The sequence below is a fragment of the Cetorhinus maximus genome, chromosome 13, assembly GCF_964194155.1.
Source record: "Cetorhinus maximus chromosome 13, sCetMax3.hap1.1, whole genome shotgun sequence".
In the NCBI taxonomy this organism is placed as follows: Eukaryota; Metazoa; Chordata; class Chondrichthyes; order Lamniformes; family Cetorhinidae; genus Cetorhinus; species Cetorhinus maximus.
Window position 1 is genome coordinate 93,186,265 of NC_135891.1, and position 18,279 is coordinate 93,204,543.

Below are 18,279 nucleotides of genomic sequence, written 5' to 3' on the forward strand. Positions count from 1 at the left end.
TCAGATATCCATACACTTTATCAAAGAATCAGATTGCAATCATGAGGCACCTTACCCCACCAGAGAAAGCGTGATGGCAGAAGGGGAAGAGCTTGTTCGTTCTGTGGGTAATGGCCAATCATTGACAGTGGGCCGTCTTTAAATTGATCTGATTCAGAGAGGAAGGGGGTTTTCTTCGTGTTTATTGGTCTGAACAAAGATTAACTGTTTCCGTTGGACCTGGCAGAAACTCAAGGATCGTTCAGCTCCACCCCCAGGGGTTTTAAAAGATGAATTCCTGGGACTGGAGACTGGGCTACCTGGGTGAGCTCATGACAGTGAGTTAATGAATGTGCATGTTAGTGAGCAAGTAACACAGGGTCAAGACTGAATGTTAGCCAGTTCTTTAGTTAGTGTTAGTGAATTAATTCATTAGGGTGTCACTGTGCAGTTCTATCAACTTCACATCTTGGCTCCTGTTACTGAAGCTTCTGTTTCGTCTGATACCCACGGAACAGGTTTGAATACTGGAACTTTCATTGTTTCTCATTTTTAAATCAGTAATTTAGTTAATGGGGATAATTATTACTGTTTGGGATCCTTTAAGCTATGAAGGTAAGTTCCCTTGAACTGTCAGAGTGTTAAGATCAAGTTGTAAAAACAGTTACTTTTTTGTGAATGAGAAGTAATTTTATGATTTGATTTCACTCGAGGAAGTTGATCAAGAGTAATTATCTAAATATAGTATTCAGTGTGGGAGAGGATGCTAAATGAGTTGTTCAAAAAAAAACAAGAAATCAAGTTAAAGGGATGGAAATTCTGGTAATCCAGAATTGGAATCAAATGGTGTGGCAGTTCATTTGGACTGCAATGAATTTACAAAGTTAAGGGGTTTTCAATCTACTGCGTTAAGTAACTAGTAATTGCAGTATGGTGAGAAGGGAAGAGACGCTCATGGACAGGGGGGAAAGGGCAGTAGGGTGAGAGGGGAAGAGGGAAAAGAGGGAGGAGAGGGAGGAGAAGAGGCAATAATAGGGGAAGGGAAGGAAGAGGGTAGTTAAGATGGGTGGGGAATAAGAAACTTGAAAGTTAACTTAATTTTGTGATTAAAACAAAAGTTTGAACGTTTGCAAATAAAAACTCCGCAAAAGGAAGTTAAGATTGTAACATAGAAGGGGCCTGGTTTGACAACTCCTGTCATTTAATTAATGGGCCATTCTTTTTCCTTTTGAGTTCCTTCGGAATAAACTTTAAAATTGGGAACATTTTTGAGCTTTGTGCAGTGGCAGCATCTGTGACAACCTGACAAACATGTCAATCAATATTTAATTAGTTTTCTTAACCAATGACAAGATTTAAACATATTCCCTTTCAGTGTAAAATAAACTTATCAGCTGCTCACTTAGCACCTGATGTAGAATATTCCTGTCCAGGTCTGCCTATACTGTACTATTGGTCTAGGAATGCAAAATACATCTGGGCTTAGTACCAGTGGGAGTGTAATCTGGATCCATGTGAGATCCTAGGATCTATGTCGCATCACTTGGGCTCAACATCCTGTGTTGTGTACATCGAGGTCATGTAATGTTGGCTTTATAATGTAATGAGACTCCCTCCTTGGTTTAACATTAGACATAAACAGATTCATAGAGTTCTCAACTAGCTGACTGTGATTCACAGCCCACAGTATAATTCTGCTTGCCACTTGCATTTTGCATTCTTAGGCCAATAGTGCACTATAGACAGCGCTGGATAGAAACATTCTATACCAGGTGCCAAATAAGCAGCTGATAAGTTAATCTTACACTGAAAGGGAATATCACAGAATCACAGAATGTTACGGCGCAGAGGAGGCCATTCGACCCATCGTGTCTGCACTGGCTCTCCGAATGAGCATTATGACTTAGTGCCATTCTCCTGCCTTTTCCCCGTACCCTTGCACATTGTTTCTATTCAAATAATCATCTAATGCCCACTTGAGTGCCTCAACTGAACCTGCCTCCACCAGCATTCCAGGCTCGAACCATTCACTGCGTGAAAAAGTTTTTTTTAAATCTCACTTAAATGCACTTAGAATGACTTCCCTTTCTGCTACTGAAGCTGCTAGTATCCAGGCTGTCTTCTCCTGACCAAAATACTTATAACCAAATGCAACATGGTTACTTGGAGCTTCATTTAGCAAGAATTAATTTCAAGTCATTTGGGATTTCTATTGGTATAATTCAACATGAGGGGATCAAAAACTGAAGATGAAGCTTGAATAGTTCAGCGATGGTATCTCAGCCCTGTCTCTCACCCTGCCATTATTTATAATGAACCTGATCTCAAATTAAATCAACATTCCTTATAATCTCAGCAGTTAAAAAACAGCACAGAAATTACACTGGACTGTGAGGCTATTGTGGTATCTGTAGCACCAAATAATGCACTCAGCCGATTCACTGGAGGGTGTAATGAGGAGAATCTTTTCAGTTAGCAGTGAATTACAGGGCTGTATATGTTAACAGGACAACAATTTGCTGTGAAATGAACTTTGCCTCATTTATTTTTTGTTAGGGAAGAACAGCTTCATTGCAGCTTTGAAAAAGAAATGCCAAATCAGTTATCCTAGCTGCAAACAAGAGAATATTGTTTTGGATTTTGGTTAGGCTTGTTTCTGTGCCCCAGGAAGCTTGCAAGTGAATTGGGGATATTCAAAGAAGGAAGTTGGAGGAGAGTTGGGTACAGGTTGGTAAGACCACAACATGTTCAAGGAGTTTGGAAAGGAAAAGGAGGTTGGAGTTGGGGCAGTAGTTTACAAGGACTGAGGGTCCAGAGAGGGATCACTGCCAGTACAGTGGTAGGGGCACTACATTGCCAGTGAGATAGGAAGGGGCGAATCTTCCAGGGTCCTTGCTCTTGGTAACTATCCCATAACCTCTATTCAAAATACACATTTGTGCATGTTGGATGAGGACTGTCTGGCTCAACTGTGGGCCGTCCATCGTAGAATAACCTGCAGACACTTAGGGCTGAATTTTACTGAGGTAGCAGGAGTGGAGGTAGTTGAGGGGGAGGGTGGAAAAGTAACGGGGAGCCAGGGACAGGGTCCCAGATCAGCTTTCCAGTGAACAGGGGCAAGCAGTCAATGACCATATTTAACTCCACAATTAGGGGTGATTTCAATGGCCTGCCAGCATTTTGCCAGTGGCTGAGTGCGCCCCCGCTACATGGGGAGGCCAGCCAGCTTTACAGAGAAGGCCTTACTGTGGCAGTCCGGGGAGCCATCGGAGCCAGTTGCTCCCTGGCTCAAAGAGGGGGCTGCAGGCTGGGAAGGCAGCTCCTACAGTCCTAAAGAGACATCTGGCAGGGTTTCCACTCCAATTCAAGAGATCTGCTTGGCCTCACTGAATTTTTATTTTAATATTACCCCTCAAAGAGTGCTTCCATGTTGAGGTCCCAACATCTTAACATCAGGGTCCCAAAGCCTACAGGAAAATTCTGTAGGAATTCTGTAGGAATCCCTTACTGTCTGGACTGGGCTCATGAATGGTCACTTGGGCAAGTACCAGAGGGCACACAACCCCGCTTGCTATTCAGGCATTTCAGGAGCTGGAAGTGGTGAAATTGGTGAGAGGGAGAAAAAAACAAAGAGAATGCGGAGGATAACTTTCTTCACAGAGAATGCAGGGTTTGTTAAAGCGCATATTCATGGCCGGTGATGTCTGATGCATTCTACTTTTACAGAGCAAAGTAATTTGTACCTTTGATGGCTCCACCATAATCTCTCTTCTGTCCTTGTTCCTGTCCTCACTATCTCAATGATCTCTAATGGAAAACCTACATCTCTGTTGTCATTACAGCTGCTTCAGTCTCTTCTTTCTTTCCATAACATTTTTCACCTCAACAACTCCTATCTCCAAATCTTAAATCAATCCCAAGCCTTACCCCTTGCTGTCATATCTGGGTAACTCTTTTAATCGTTTCACAGCATACGAAACAAAGTCTGTCATCTGAGGCACTACCCCTCTAGTGTCCAATCTCTTTCCCCATTTTTCCTTCTCTCTTTTATTGATACAACCGTAGTCAGTGGTTCTCTGAACTTTCTGAACTGGTTTGTCGTTCTTTATCAGATCAGTTTAATTACAGCAGAAATCCAGGGAATTGATACAATCAACATTATGGGTTGGGTCAGAAAAGGTGACTAATTCTCTATAATTACTAGCAACAGCACAGTCCCCTGATTAGCCTCTGGCTCAGAGATAAAGAAGCCATATTGAGTACAGTTGAATATTCTGTATCTGAATGAACTGACCTGAAGCTAATTATTCTTGTGATACAGATCGTTCCCGAAGATGGAGGATATGCACTATCAATCCTTCAAATGATACTTAGTTTCCCAACATTGGGAGATTCAGAAACAAAAACAAAAATAACTGGAAAAACTCAGCAGGTCTGACAGCACCTGTGGAGAGGAACGCAGTTAATGTTTCGAGTCCGTATGGCTCTTCATCAGAACTAAGAAATATTGAAATGAGGTGAAATATAAGCTGGTTGAGGGGGATGGGACAGGTAGAGCTGGATAGGGGGCCAGTGATAGGTGGAGGCAAAGAAGAGATTGCCAAAGATGTCATAGGTAAAAGGACAAAGGGGAGTTGACGGTGGTGAAATTAGCTAAGGAATGCGCTAATGGGGACATTGAGGGTAGAAAGCAGGATGAGCAAGTGACAGACGGCCCTAGTGGGTGTGGGGTGGGGAAGGGATAGAAGTAGGCTAAAAGGTGGAGATAAGACAATAGATCGAAATAAATTTAAAAATAATGGAAATAGGTGGGAAAAGTAAAATATGTTTTTAAAAATTATAAATTGTTGGAAAAAGGGGGATCGGAAAGGGGGTGGGGATGGAGGAGAGAGTTCATGATCTGAAGTTGTTGAACTCAATATTCAGTCCGGAAGGCTGTAAAGTGCCTAGTTAGAAAATGAGGTGCTGTTCCTCCAGTTTGCATTGAGCTTCACTGGAACATTGCAGCAGGCCAAGAATGGACATGTGGGCATGAGAGCAGGGTAGTGTGTTGAAATGGCAAGCGACAAGGAGGTCTGGGTCATGCTTGCGGACAGACCGAAGGTGTTCCGCAAAACGGTCACCCACTCTGCGTTTGGTCTATCCAATGTAGAGGAGACCGCATTGGGAGCAGCGAATGCAGTAGACTAAATTGAGGGAAATGCAAGTGAAACGCTGCTTCACTTGAAAGGAGTGTTTGGGCCCTTGGACGGTGAGGAGGGGGGAAGTGAAGGGGCAGGTGTTGCACCTTCTGTGGTTGCATGGGAAGGTGCCGTGGGAGGGGGTTGAGGTGTAGGGGGTGATGGAGGAGTGGACCGGGGTGTCCCGGAGGGAATGATCCCTGCGGAATGCCGCCGGGGGAGGTGAAGGGAAGATGTATTTGGTGGTGGCATCATGCTGGAGTTGGCAGAAATGGCGGAGGATAATCCTTTGAGAGATTCTGAGAGAATTGGGAGATTCAGGTTGTGTGTGGAGTCCATTGTTCCTAATTTTTAGAATAATTTCTCAATTGACAACAGGAATATGTTTAATATGTTATCTGTGTACCCTCTTTAGAAACCGCCCTGCTCAGTGGGTCTCAGCGTCCAAGGAACTGTACCCCTTGAAAAAATCCCTGGAGCTGTGTCCAAGTGAGAGTCAGCTCCTTCACGAGTGCAAAAGAGAAAATGCAACAAAAAATTAAACCTTTAAAATAAGCGACAAAAAAAAGTTGTGGAACTTGACAGTCACTTTTTGATAGATCAGCTGCACCTTTTGCACATGTCCCTGAATCCCTTTAAATCTAGAAATATATCTAATTACATCTTAATCTAATAATACCCATCTTAATGATCATTCCCAGTGTTCCACAACCTTCTTAACTTCTGGTTGAAAGAATTGTCCCTGACTCGCCTTTTCACTAATATCCTCATTTTTCATCTAGCACCCTGTGGATTTGGACTTTTCAATACAATGAGTAATTTGTCCAATTTGTCAATCCCCTTTCCAACCTTTCCTTACAAGATGGTTTATTTTACAGCGTAACTATTGGTACTATCATGGAACCGAACAACAAGTTGGATAAACTGCCAATCACAGAGCCGAAGACACAATTCAGGAACACACTCCAGTTTAAGTTGTCCTTAGCTGTGCTGTCCTTGTGTCTCATCATAGCTGCCATCATCTTGGGGGTTTATTTTGGTGAGTCCAACGAAATGTTATTTTCTGATGATGATTGTGAATTCAGTTCATTGTTTTCTCACCCCCTTCCTTTCTACTTAGTTTAATGTTCCTGACCCATCTAATGTTTTTGCTTAGTTTTCTCCTTTCTCCTGAAGGCACTCAGGTAGCTAACTCACCCAAGGGGCCGATCACCTCTGTGTGCAGCTGGGGAGTATCAAAGGGCATCCATCATTGGGAACATCAAGACCTTGTCTGTCCTCAGCCAACATCTGCAATACATGAATGCTCCAGCTGGACACAATGGATAACAGAGGAGAAACTTTCTTGGCCTACTCCTAATCCAGGCACACTGGGGCCTGTTGCAGTACTATTGCTGTTCTGACTGAAATCAGTACAAACCGGGGATTGAATGTAGGACCTTCCTTGTACTGGCAAAGTATCAAAGTGGGCAATGAATGTAGTCATTGAACAGTCCAGTGAGCCCATATATAGCCAGTGTTGTTATGCTTCCAATGCATATTCTCACTGTATCCATCTTCTTTTTTTCAAAACAGGGATATATGAAGCTCAAAAAGAATTTCCATCCCAGCAACACCTAGCCATGAAAGCTAGTAAGTACAATTTCTTTTCATTGCACAGATTGGACTGTTTTGCAATTTTCCAGATTATTCCTATAAGCATTTGATGAGCATCTTGTGCTGAGGAACTGCATTTACACTGACTTGGCCAGTGTGGTAATGTGAGATACCCTGTCCCTTTAAGAGAATGCAAGTGTACTGATCATGTGACAGCACTGATGAATCACTGTACAACGCAGACAATTGGAAACTGTAAGTCTAGTTCTGGAGGTTTCTGAGTGAGCTCGTATGATCTGGTGCTCTGCCCTATGTCTCAATAAACCATCACTGTTTATTCTTACATCAGTCTCTCCCCATTATTGATTGCAAGCAGCAATTGATGAGAACATAGGAAGGCATGTAGTTAGAGTTCAGTTGGCCAACGAACTCATTTACTCAAGACATAAAAGTGGCAACGATGTTAAAGAACAAAAGAAAATAAATTTCAAGACAGGTGAGCAATGCATTGGAAAGAGCATCTGCACTTAACTTGTAAAATAGGTGACAGCCAGCAATTGGAGCAGAAAGCAGTGCTGCAGTTTAAATTTTTTAAAAACCCTGTAGAATCGCGATCATGGGGATCCTGCCAAAACTCAAAAAGAGCACGAAACCCAGCAGAGAAAAGCCGACAACTGCAGAGACGGAGTTATAAAAAAAAGGATGACTGTTCTTAAAGCGGCAATTCATTTAAAAGGATAATTACATGAAAAATGGCAATGGACAGAAAATTATAAGAGACCCAGAGAAAAGGCGACTCCATGGTAAGCCAAACACTTAAATTTGTCATTACCTGGTAAACCTATCGGAAGTGCACTCCCCTTGCAGTCATTCATAATGCTGCATTTTGGGCATGTTGATCCATTCGATCCCATTTCAGATGACCAGTCTCAGTATGTTGAACGCATGGCATTCTTTTTTACCGCTAATGACATTGCGGGGGCCGGGGGGGGGTAGAAGAGATCGATTCTTTTGTCCTCATGTGGGAGCAAAACGTACGGGCTGATCCGCAGCCTTACGTCACCTAGCGCCCCAGACTCGAAGACTTTCAACGAGTTAATAAAAATTGTACAGAGCCACATGGAAGAGCCAGTAAAAATAGAACCAGACATCCATTCATTATATAATCTCAAAGTGGGTAGAACCGAGCCAATCCAAGTAGTCATTATGGTTAACGGACAACCCATTAAGATAGAAGTTGAAATGGGAGTGTCAATGTCCGTCATTGGAGAGCATACATTTAGATACCTGAGTAAAGAAACCCATCCTTTGAAGTTAGAAGTTTCGAACACAAAGCTGAGGACATACACGGGTGAAGAAATAAATGTGAAGGGGTATGTCAAGTCAAGGTACAGTATGAGGAACGGTCTGCAAAATTACCCCTATTTGTAAGGTCAGTGCAGGGGACTGAGTCTCCTCAGAAGGAACTGGCTGGGAGAGATAAATCTTGAGGGCCCGCTAAGTTCCCAATTTCAAACCAGAAGTGTTGCTACAAGAAAAAATGAGTATGCAAAGGCCCAACGGAAGAAGCCCCGTAGAAGGGTTAAACCGGGACAGAGTTCAAGCTGAAGTCAGCATCCTTCGAAAGGAAATGGAAAATCTATTAAAGGGCTTTCGTGCGCTGCAAAATTCAATCAGCTCCCAATTTATGCCACGAAAAAGATATGGGGCAGAATTTAGCCTTTGTCGGGCGGACTCGGCTGGGGCGGTCAGGAAGCTGACCGCCGCCTGTGACCGAGGCCAGAATGTGATTTCACGCTGGCAAGCCAATTAAGGCTCAGTGCTGCCTATGGGGGCGGGGGAAGGAGAGCGAGCGCGAATTTTGCGCATGTGCACGAGTGTGTGCTTCAGAATCTCCCTGAGGCACAGAGCTGCCTCAGGGAGATGAAGAGTTGTAAAAAGAAATAAAGAATTGAAAAATGTAATAAATCATGTCCCCTCATGTGACTCTGTCATGTTATTAATTAAATTTCAACACTTTTATTTTATTTTTAATTGCTTTAGTAAACCTCATCCCACGGATGAGGTTTCCTAAAAAGTGCAAAGGCCGCTTGGCCTTTTTGCCTGCCCGCCAACTGTAAAATTTCTTATAATAGCCATGTTAATGGCCTTAACAGGCCTTTTAATTGTCGGCGTACGCGTTGCCGACTCCGGTGTGCGCCTGCTAACCGAATTATCGCGCAACTGCGCGTTGACGTTGGGAAGTCGCCCGTCGTCAACGCGTGTCATTTTATACTCGAGCGGGTTGAGTGTGTGCTCACCCGCCGAGCTAAAAATTTTGCCCATGCAGAAGAAAAGGAAAAGTTAAGCCTGTTTCTGGCCGAAATCTCAATGCAGCGCTGAGGGATTGTTGCATTGTCAGGGGTGCCGACTTTTGGATTGGATGTTAAACAAGGTCTCGTCTCCCCGGTCAGATGCTTGTTAAAGATTCCATTGCACCGTTTGAAAGGGAGACAAGGAATTCTCCCAGAGTTCTAACCTTGAATAGCACAAAAAAAGATTAACTGGTCATTATTTTGGAAGCTTATGTGCAGAATTAGTTGTCATGTTTGCCTACATAACAAATAACCATGTTTAAAAATAATGACTGTGAAGCATTTTAGGATCTCTTGGGGACATATAAGATGCTATAAAATGCAAGGTCGGTCTTTCTTACTTCGCCTACCCGAAGAGATATCTTAATATGTAATATGACATACTTTCCCAAGTTTGCCTAAGACTGTCCTGCTTTCGTTAGCAGGCATTTGACAAGCTGATCTCAGAAACAGCAATCAGTGGGCAAACTTTTTATGTCTTGGTACCAGGCTGTGACTCTGCAAAGCCTTGGGGAAAGGTAGACAAAGTGATGCCTACTGGATCACTAAAGCCCTGATAGATGCTTCTGCTATCTCTTCCACAATCACTTGGAGTCTGTTAGAGAGAAACTCTTCTACTTTAGTTGCCCAGGTAATTGTGATGGCAGTCAGAGACTCCAGTTCAGAAGCTAGGGTTGGTTATTTCAATGCTGAAGCATCTTTCGATTTTGTACGCATTCCACTGGCAATTTCTCAATAGCAAACAGTATTACAATCAGAAGCTTGACCAGAATGAACAACTGAGGGTGAGCCCAGAATATCTGATGGAATCTGTGGTGTGTCATGGCAGTAGTCACAGAGATTTGGACTGATATCCTACCGTAGGAACTTCACAAATAAGCCGGATCCCTTCCCCACTGAGTACTCACATGCACGATTTCAACTAAGATTCACTGAATGGTGATCAGGAAAGAGCTCCTTTCATTTATTAGCATAAAGGCCAATTGTAGCATTCCTCTGCTGTTCCAGCTGTTCTAACTCAGCAGAGACTGGGGATGGTGTATGTATGGCTCAACAGCTCACTACATAAACCAACTGATTCACATGGGCAGCTCAGATAACAGCTTTCAAAGCAAAAGGATATTTTACTAAAAACCATTCAAGATTTAACTCATTACCAACATCCCATACGTCACCATAAAATATCTATCCTCTATCAAATCCCCCCCTCATCCTCCTCCTCCTCAATAAACCAGGGTAGACAATAATTCCTCCTAATGCAGCCCTCTAAGTTTAAGAATCAGTGTCATAGCTCTACTTTGGAATCCCTCCAATAATTCCACATGTTTTCCATATTGCGGTGTTCCAAATATAAGTTCAACATCAGCTGCTTAGATTTACTCCTCATCTCCGGGTATGCACCCCAATACTTTGTTTGCTTTCTTCACCGCTAGAAAATATTAATTGCCAGTCTAAATGTTGTAAAACTCACCTGTACTTATCTTTGTGATAATGTGCTAGCAAATGTGGTTTCAGGTCATTACACAAAAATTCACATGATGTGACACAAATACAAAAAGAATGCCGTCCATCCCAACCACTGCGCTCACCGACTTGCAGTGAAGTTTCATGGACAGTGAGAGGGTATGAAACAACTGGGCCCAGTATTAAATTGCTACACTGTAACACAGCTCTTTGATCTCGGATGTATTATTTACATCTCATTTGTTATCTGAATAGCGCTGACACATTATCCAGTACTGAAACAAGTATTGACTGCATAATCTGACTGAATATCTATGAAGTTAGCAAGGTGACAATTAAGGAACCAATAGCACTTATAATTCAGCCCCAGAGCACATTGCTGTTTGCAGGTTGTATATCATTTTTTAAATTCTGCATATAAGTGTAAAACAAAATCAGGGCTACTTCTGCCGACTACGTTTGATCACATTTTTAAAATATTCTTTCATGGGATGTGTGTCGCTGGCAAGGCCAGCATTTGTTGCCCATCTCTAATTGCCCTTGAGAAGGTAATGGTTGTAGTATAAGAGTGTTCGGGTTAGTAAGGGTTAATATGGGATTGGGGAAACAGTACAGCCCACATTATGTATCACATGATGATAGACTGTATGTAGGGAAAGTCTGAAAGATGTCGGCATGAAGCTAGTATCTTTGAGATATGTATGTAGTTGTGTGTTGACAGTTTATGTTCAACCACATAAGCCTCTAGACCTCTTAGTGAGACACCAAATGACCTTACAATAATGGTGAGTTACCTTCTTGAACTGCTGCAGCTCCTCTGGTGTAGGAACACCCACAGTGCTGCTAGGAAGAGAGTTGTAGGATTTTGTGCCAGCAACAGTGAAGGAATGGCAATATAGTTCCAAGTCAGGATGGTTTGTGGCTTGAGGGAACTTGCAGGTGATGGTGTTTCCATGCTCTTGTCCTTCCAGATGGAAGAGGTTGTGGGTTTGGAAGCTGCTGCCTTGGTAAGTTGCTGCAGTGCATCTTGTACATGGTACACACTGCTGCCACTGTGCATCGGTGGTTGAGGGAGTGAATGTTGGCAGATGGGGTGCCAATCAAGTGGGCTGCTTTGTACTCAGTGGTGTTGAACTTCTTGAGTGGAGCCGCTTTCATCCAGGCAAGTGGACAGTATTCCAGCACACTCCTAAAATGTGCCTTGTAGATGGCGGGCAGGCTTAGGGAGTCAGGGAGTAAGTTACTCTCTGCAGAATTCTGAGACTCTGGCCTGCTCCTGTAGCCACAGTATTTATATTTCCTTCCAGTTCAGTTTCTGGTCATTGGTCATCCCCAGGATGTTGATAGTTGAATGCCAAGGGGAGCTGGTTAGATTCTCTCTTACTGGAGATGGTCATTGCCTGGCACTTGTGTGGCATGAATGTTACTTGCCACTTATCAGCCCAAGCCTGAATGTTGTCCAGACCTTGCTGCATATTGGCACTGGTCGCTTCAGTATCTGTTTGAATGGTACTGAACATTGTGCAATCATCAGCGAACATCCCCACTTCTGACCTCATGATGGAGGAAGGTCATTAATGAAGCAGCTGAAGATGGTTGGGCCTAGGAAACTAACCTGAGGAACTCCTGCAGTGATGTTATGGGGCTGAGATGACTGGCCCCCAACAACCACAACCTTATTCCTTTGTGCTAAGTATGACTCCAACCAGTGAAGAGTTTTCACCCTGATTCCCACTGACTTCAATTTTGCCAGGGCTCCTTGATGCCACACTCAGTCAAATGTTGCCTTGATGTCAACTCTCACCTCACCTCTAGAATTCAGCCCTTTCGACCAAAGATCTATTGAGGTCAAGACACAAGTGACCCTGGCAGAACCCAAACACCAGTAAGCAGGTTATTGCTGTGTAAGTGCCACTTGATTGCACTGTCGACGACACATTCCATCACTCTGTTGATGATTGAGAGTAGACTGATGGGCCGCTAATTGGCCAGATTGGATTTGTCTTGTTTTTTGTGGTCAGAATATTTCGGGCAATTTCCACATTGTCGGGTAGATGCCAGTGTTGTAGCTGTACTGGAACAGCTTGGCAAAGGGCGCGGTTAGTTCTGGAGCATCAGTCTTCAGTACTATTGCCGGATATTGTCAGGTGCTTTTGCAGTATCCAGTGCCTTCAACTATTCTGAAGAAGAGTCATACGGACTCGAAACGTTAACTCTCATTCTCTCTCCACAGATGCTGCTGGACCTGCTGAATTTTCCCAGCATTTTCTGTTTTTGTTTCAGATTTCCAGCATCCACAGTATTTTGCTTTTGCCTTCGGCTATTTGTTGGTTTCATGTAAAGTGAATCGAGTTGGCTGAAGACTGGCATCTGTGGTGCTGGGGTCCTCATGAAGAGGCCAACATGGATCATCCACTTAGTGTTTCTGGTTGAAAATTGTTGAAAATGCTTCAGCCTTGTCATTTGCACTGATGTGCTGGGCTCTCTCATCATTGAGGATGGAGATATTTGTGGAGCCTCCTCCTCCTCCAGTGAGTTGGTTAATTGTCCAGCACCATTTATGACTGGGTGTGGCTGGACTGCAGAGCTTAGATCTGATCTGTGGTTTGTGGGATCGCTTAGCTCTGTTTATCACTGCTTCCATTGTTTGGCGTGCAAGTAGTCCTGTGATGTATCTTCAACAGGTTGACGCCTCATTTTTAGGTATGCCTGGTGCTGCTCCTGGCATGTCCTCCTGCACTCTTTATTGAACCAGGGTTGATTCCTGGCTTGATGGTAATGGTAGAGCGGGGGATATACCAGGCCATGGGGTTACAGAATGTGGTTGTATACAGTTCTGCTGCTGCTGATGGCCCACAGACGGGACTTAGTCTTCACAAAGACTATTGATATTTGCAACAGGCCCAGTTTGGCAGATATATACTTGAGGGCTCAGTCAGTAGTGGTGCTACTGAGCCACTCTTGGTGATGGACATTGAGGTCCCCCCCACCCAGAGTTCATTCTGTGCCCTTGCCACCCTCAGTGCTTCCTCCAAGTGATGTTCAACATGAAGTACTGATTCATCAGCTGAATGAGGCAGTTGGTGGTATTCGGCAGGAGGTTTCCTTGCCCATGTTTGACCTGATGACATGAAACTTCATTGGGTCAATATTGACGACTCCTAGTGCAACTCCCTCCAGACTGTATACCACCCTGCTTCATCTTTGCTGATCTGCCCTTTCAGTGGAACAAGACATATCCAGGGATGGTGATGGCGGTGTCTGGGACATAGGGTATAATTTGGTGTGTATGACTATGTCAGCCTATTGTTTGACTATCCTGTGGGACAGTTTTGGCACAAGCCCCCAGATGTTTGCAGTGTTGACAGGGTGGGATTTGCCATTGTCAATTCTGGTGCCTAAGTTAATGCTGGGTGGTCCATCCGGTTTTATTCTTTTCTGACATTTCTGTAGCAGTTTTGATACAACTGAGTGGCTTGCTAGGCCATTTCTGAGGGCAGTTAAGGGTCAACCACACTGCTGTGCGTCTGGAGTCGCATGTAGGCCAGTCCAGGTAAGGACAGCAGATTTCCTTCCCTAAAGCACATTAGTGAACCAGATTGGTTTTTATGACAATTTTATGACAGTTTCATGGCACCAATACCGAGACTAGCTTTCATTCGTTGAATTTAAATTTGAAAAGCTGCTGTGTTTGGATTTGAACCCCTGTCCCCAAAGCATTAACCTGGGCCTCTGGATTATTAACTCAATGACGTTACTGCTACGCCACCATCTCCTCCATGTGTGTGTTTTTGCTTTTTATTTCCCTATTCTATTTTTCCTTCTAGTTTCTGTTGCCTCTAAAAGGCCTCCGAAGACCTGTTAGTACATAAATTTCAGCTCTGTTAAGTTTAAGGGAAGATTATGTCTAAGGCACTAATGTTGTGTTCTTTGTAATACAGCAGGCTGCTCAGCTGGGAATTACATCTGCAGGAATGGCCAATGCCTTACAAAATCCAACCCGGAATGTGACATGACAAATGATTGCTTGGACCAGTCAGATGAGACAGAGTGCAGTAAGTTTTAATTGAAGGCCAGATTTCCATGGAGACCATACACTACAGGTGTAAACACCTTCAAAAATGTTAATCCAATAAAGGGCATTCCGTTGCTTAGACTGGATATCATTAGCTCTCACCTGTACAATCAGCCAACAGGATGCAGTGGGACAGGATAGATCAGTCCCAGGCTTGAATGGAGGCTGAGATACTGTTCCTTGAATCCTTCCACATGCCATTTTGCCTGCAGGAATTTTGTTTTGACTCCAGGCTACACATTGACACTATCTTCCTTTTTGTGCTTGTTTTTGTTGCATGTTATGTGGCATATGGAACTGTTAAGAATTAGTAGCTATGCATTCCTGGGGCCCTTTGTCCAGCCTGTTATCTAATTAAATTAGTTATGTGTAAGGCTGCCGGATTCAGATTCCAACAAGACTCTCCTCCTACCTTTGCCTTAACCACAATTCCATTTGGCTAACAGCTCTCTCTACTCAGTGACAGTATCAAACATGCCCTAGGTACAGCAAAGTTAGATACAGGGTAAAGTTACCTTTGCACTGTCCTGTCAAACATTTCCAGGTCGGGTGCATCACAGGGTCAGGTGGATATTAAAGACCATGCATCGTACATTTGCCATGACTTCTGTCAGGAAAGATCTGAAAGGGGTGGACGTGAACAGATTAGTTCCTGATGCATTTCCTGCCTAAGACCACACTAGCAATGCTATGTGATGCACTTGGGACATCCTTACTCTAGTCTGTCATTATCGTGTTTTTTAAGAACACTCAGGGTAAATCCTTCTTCTAATTCAGCTGTGGACAGTTGTAATGTTTGGTTATGAACATGTGTGTGTTTCTTTTATAGGCTGTGGTAAGCTCTTGGTATCCAACAGAATTGTGGGAGGCATGAAAGCTACCACTGGGGAGTTCCCATGGCAAGTCAGTTTACATATAGTTGGCATTGGCCATGATTGTGGAGCTGTAGTTGTGGGGAGCACATGGCTGATTTCGGCGGCTCATTGTTTTGTGGGGTAAGTCATTCTTTGGGCTGATCAGCTTTTGATTTAAAACGCAGAAATACATCCCAGACCATGAAGACCACATGATCCCAAACTGACATTTCACATGCTATTTTTGATGCCTCAAGTTCCACATTCCTTCTTACCTCCTCTATGCTTTGACTGCCTTGTCAATCAAGAATCTATCTAATTCAGCCTTAAAAATGTTCAATGACCCAGCCTCCATCGCTCACTGGGAAGAGAGTTCCAAAGATTCACAACCCTCTGAGAGAAAAACTTTCTTCTCATCTCCATCGGGTTACCCCTTATTGTTAAACTGTGTCTTCTAGTCCTAGTCTCTCCCAAAAGGAGAAACATCAAGTCCCTGCAGGATCTTATATGTTTCAATAAGATCATCTCTCAATCTCCTAATCTTGTACCTCAGTGGGAATTATTATCCGTGGAATTGTACTCCAGTGACAATTACTACCCAGGAAACTGCACACCAGTGGATGTCAGGATCCAGGAAACTGTATCCCAGTGGGAGTTCATGCCCAGGAAACTGTACCCCAGTGGGCATCAGTATCCAGAGAACTGCACCCCAGTGGGTGTCAGGATTCAGGAAACTGGACCCTGCTGAATGTCAGCATCCAGGAAATTGTACCCCTGCTGACACCTGTACCCAGGAAATTGTACCCTAATGGTAATCAACATCCACACAACCATGTGCCATTGAGAGTCACTGGCCTCAGGAGAAAGAATAAGGAAAATTGAAAACCTTCAATAAATAAAGAATGAAGATCCAAGAATAATCTTTCTGTTTTGGCTCTTAGCAAGTTTCGAGACCCAATGAACTGGGAGGCGGTCCTTGGAACTATCTATAGAGATGACCAAAGTTCTACAACAGTGAAAAGGAAATTGAAGAGGATCATTATTCATCCCTTATTTGAACGGTCTATACTTGACTATGATGTGGCTCTGTTGGAGTTAACCAATCCTGTGACATTCTCCAAGTCTATCCAGCCCATGTGTCTACCATCGCCTACTCATATCTTCCCTACAGGAAAGAACTGCACCATTACAGGATGGGGATCCGTGAACGAGCACAACGGTGTGGAACTAATTTATTTTTAAAGCTGCTCCTTTCTGTGCTATTAAAAAAAGAAACCCAAAAAATTGCCATGGACCCTCATCTCATACGTTCCCATCATGCATTGTTTCTTGAATGAGATAGGGGCTAAAATACCTTTCAGTTGGTCTCCCAATGTATGTTAGTGGTCAAACTGTTCCTCATATCTCCCATATGGAACTGCCTTTCCCCCTTTGTTTAGTGAAGAACTTGGCATATGGTGGAACTGTGGCAGTAAATCCACTATGTGTTGGGAGTTGGTCCTGTCCCACTGCAGTGCTACCCTCTGGAATTTCTGCTATTTGCTGTCCTCCCCTGTTTAATGTTGATACACGTCGACACTTTGCAACAATTGGAACTCCCCGTGTATCATTGTGCAATTTATATCATGACATTCAGTAACATGTTAAATTGAATGATGTGCTACTCATTGACAGAAACAGTGATACATGATGAGGTGCAGCACTGTAAAGATAATATCTGATGCTGGGGAGCTGATATGTTGGGCTCTATGTTGCCTCAGGACCCTACCCCAGATTCTGAAGATGTGCATTAGGCAGAGGAATGGCTCTCATTACCCTTTAGTACAATCTGCCCTTTGTCCCTTATACTGCTTGCCTGCTTTCACTCGTTGCACTTACAATTGAAATAGTCTTCTCAATACCTGGACGGAGCAGATCTTCATGGAATTCTGCTGGTCATTTGACAGACCTCACCCATTCAGCAGCTCTTCATAGCCTACTTTAAAAAGATCAAATTCATGTTTGTGTTCGTGAAAAGTAAAACAGTACCTTTAGGAACAGGAGTAGGCCATTTAGCCTCTTGAGCCTGTTCAAGGAGATTGTGGCTGATCTGTGTCCTAACTCCATATGCTTACGTTTGCCTCATATCCCTTAATGCCTTTGCCTCATATTCCTTAATACATTTGTTTAACAAAAATCTATCAATCTCAGATTTCAAATTAACAATTGCCGTTTTTTGAAGAGAGTTCCAAATTTCTACCAGCCTCTATGTGTAGAAGAATTTCCTAACTTCACTCCTGAAAAACTTGGCCCTAATTTTTAGACTATGTTCCCTTGGGCAGGATTTTAAGTCCCGCAGGGGGGTGTGCGCCTGGCCCGATTGGATGTAAACTAACGCGCGATGATGTTGGGTGAGCTTTCCGACACCATCATGCACTCACACGATATTTTGGTCGGCGGGTGCGCATAAGAGTTGGCAGTGTGCCCGCCGACAACTAAGAGGCCTATTAAGGTCCTTAATCAATTAATTAAAAGCAATTTTTCACTGCCTGTTCAACCTTATGGTTGGCGGGCAGGCGAATCGGTTAGGAGGCCTTTGGATTTTTAATGAAATTTCATCCATGAGCGGGATGAGGTTTCCAACAGTAGTTTTAAAAAAGTAAAAATTTTTAGACATAATTTTTAATATGTCCCTGTTCATGTGACTGAGTCATATGTGGGGACATGTTTCTCTCATTTTTAAAATATTTGTTTCTTTATCTACAAATCTTCAACACCCTGAGGCAGCTCCCTGCCTT

The 18,279-nt window shown here is 43.4% G+C and overlaps 1 protein-coding gene across 4 annotated transcripts in view; it reads left to right on the forward strand.

Annotated features, from left to right (window-relative positions):
- The first annotated feature begins 298 nt into the window (after positions 1–298).
- tmprss9 (transmembrane serine protease 9) overlaps positions 299–18,279 on the forward strand; it is a 45,769-nt gene continuing 27,788 nt past the window's right edge. The window contains exons 1-7 of one of the 4 annotated variants that reach the window (XM_078555806.1): positions 299–497; positions 4,092–4,158; positions 6,038–6,198; positions 6,735–6,791; positions 14,515–14,628; positions 15,478–15,643; positions 16,444–16,721. In XM_078555806.1, the coding sequence (XP_078411932.1) occupies positions 6,057–6,198; positions 6,735–6,791; positions 14,515–14,628; positions 15,478–15,643; positions 16,444–16,721 (757 nt within the window). In that variant the 5' untranslated portion in view covers positions 299–497; positions 4,092–4,158; positions 6,038–6,056. Of the gene's footprint in view, positions 498–4,091; positions 4,159–6,037; positions 6,199–6,734; positions 6,792–7,126; positions 7,252–7,319; positions 7,559–14,514; positions 14,629–15,477; positions 15,644–16,443; positions 16,722–18,279 lie in introns of those variants that run through there. The other 3 variants (XM_078555805.1, XM_078555808.1, XM_078555807.1) reach the window with 3 other exon arrangements.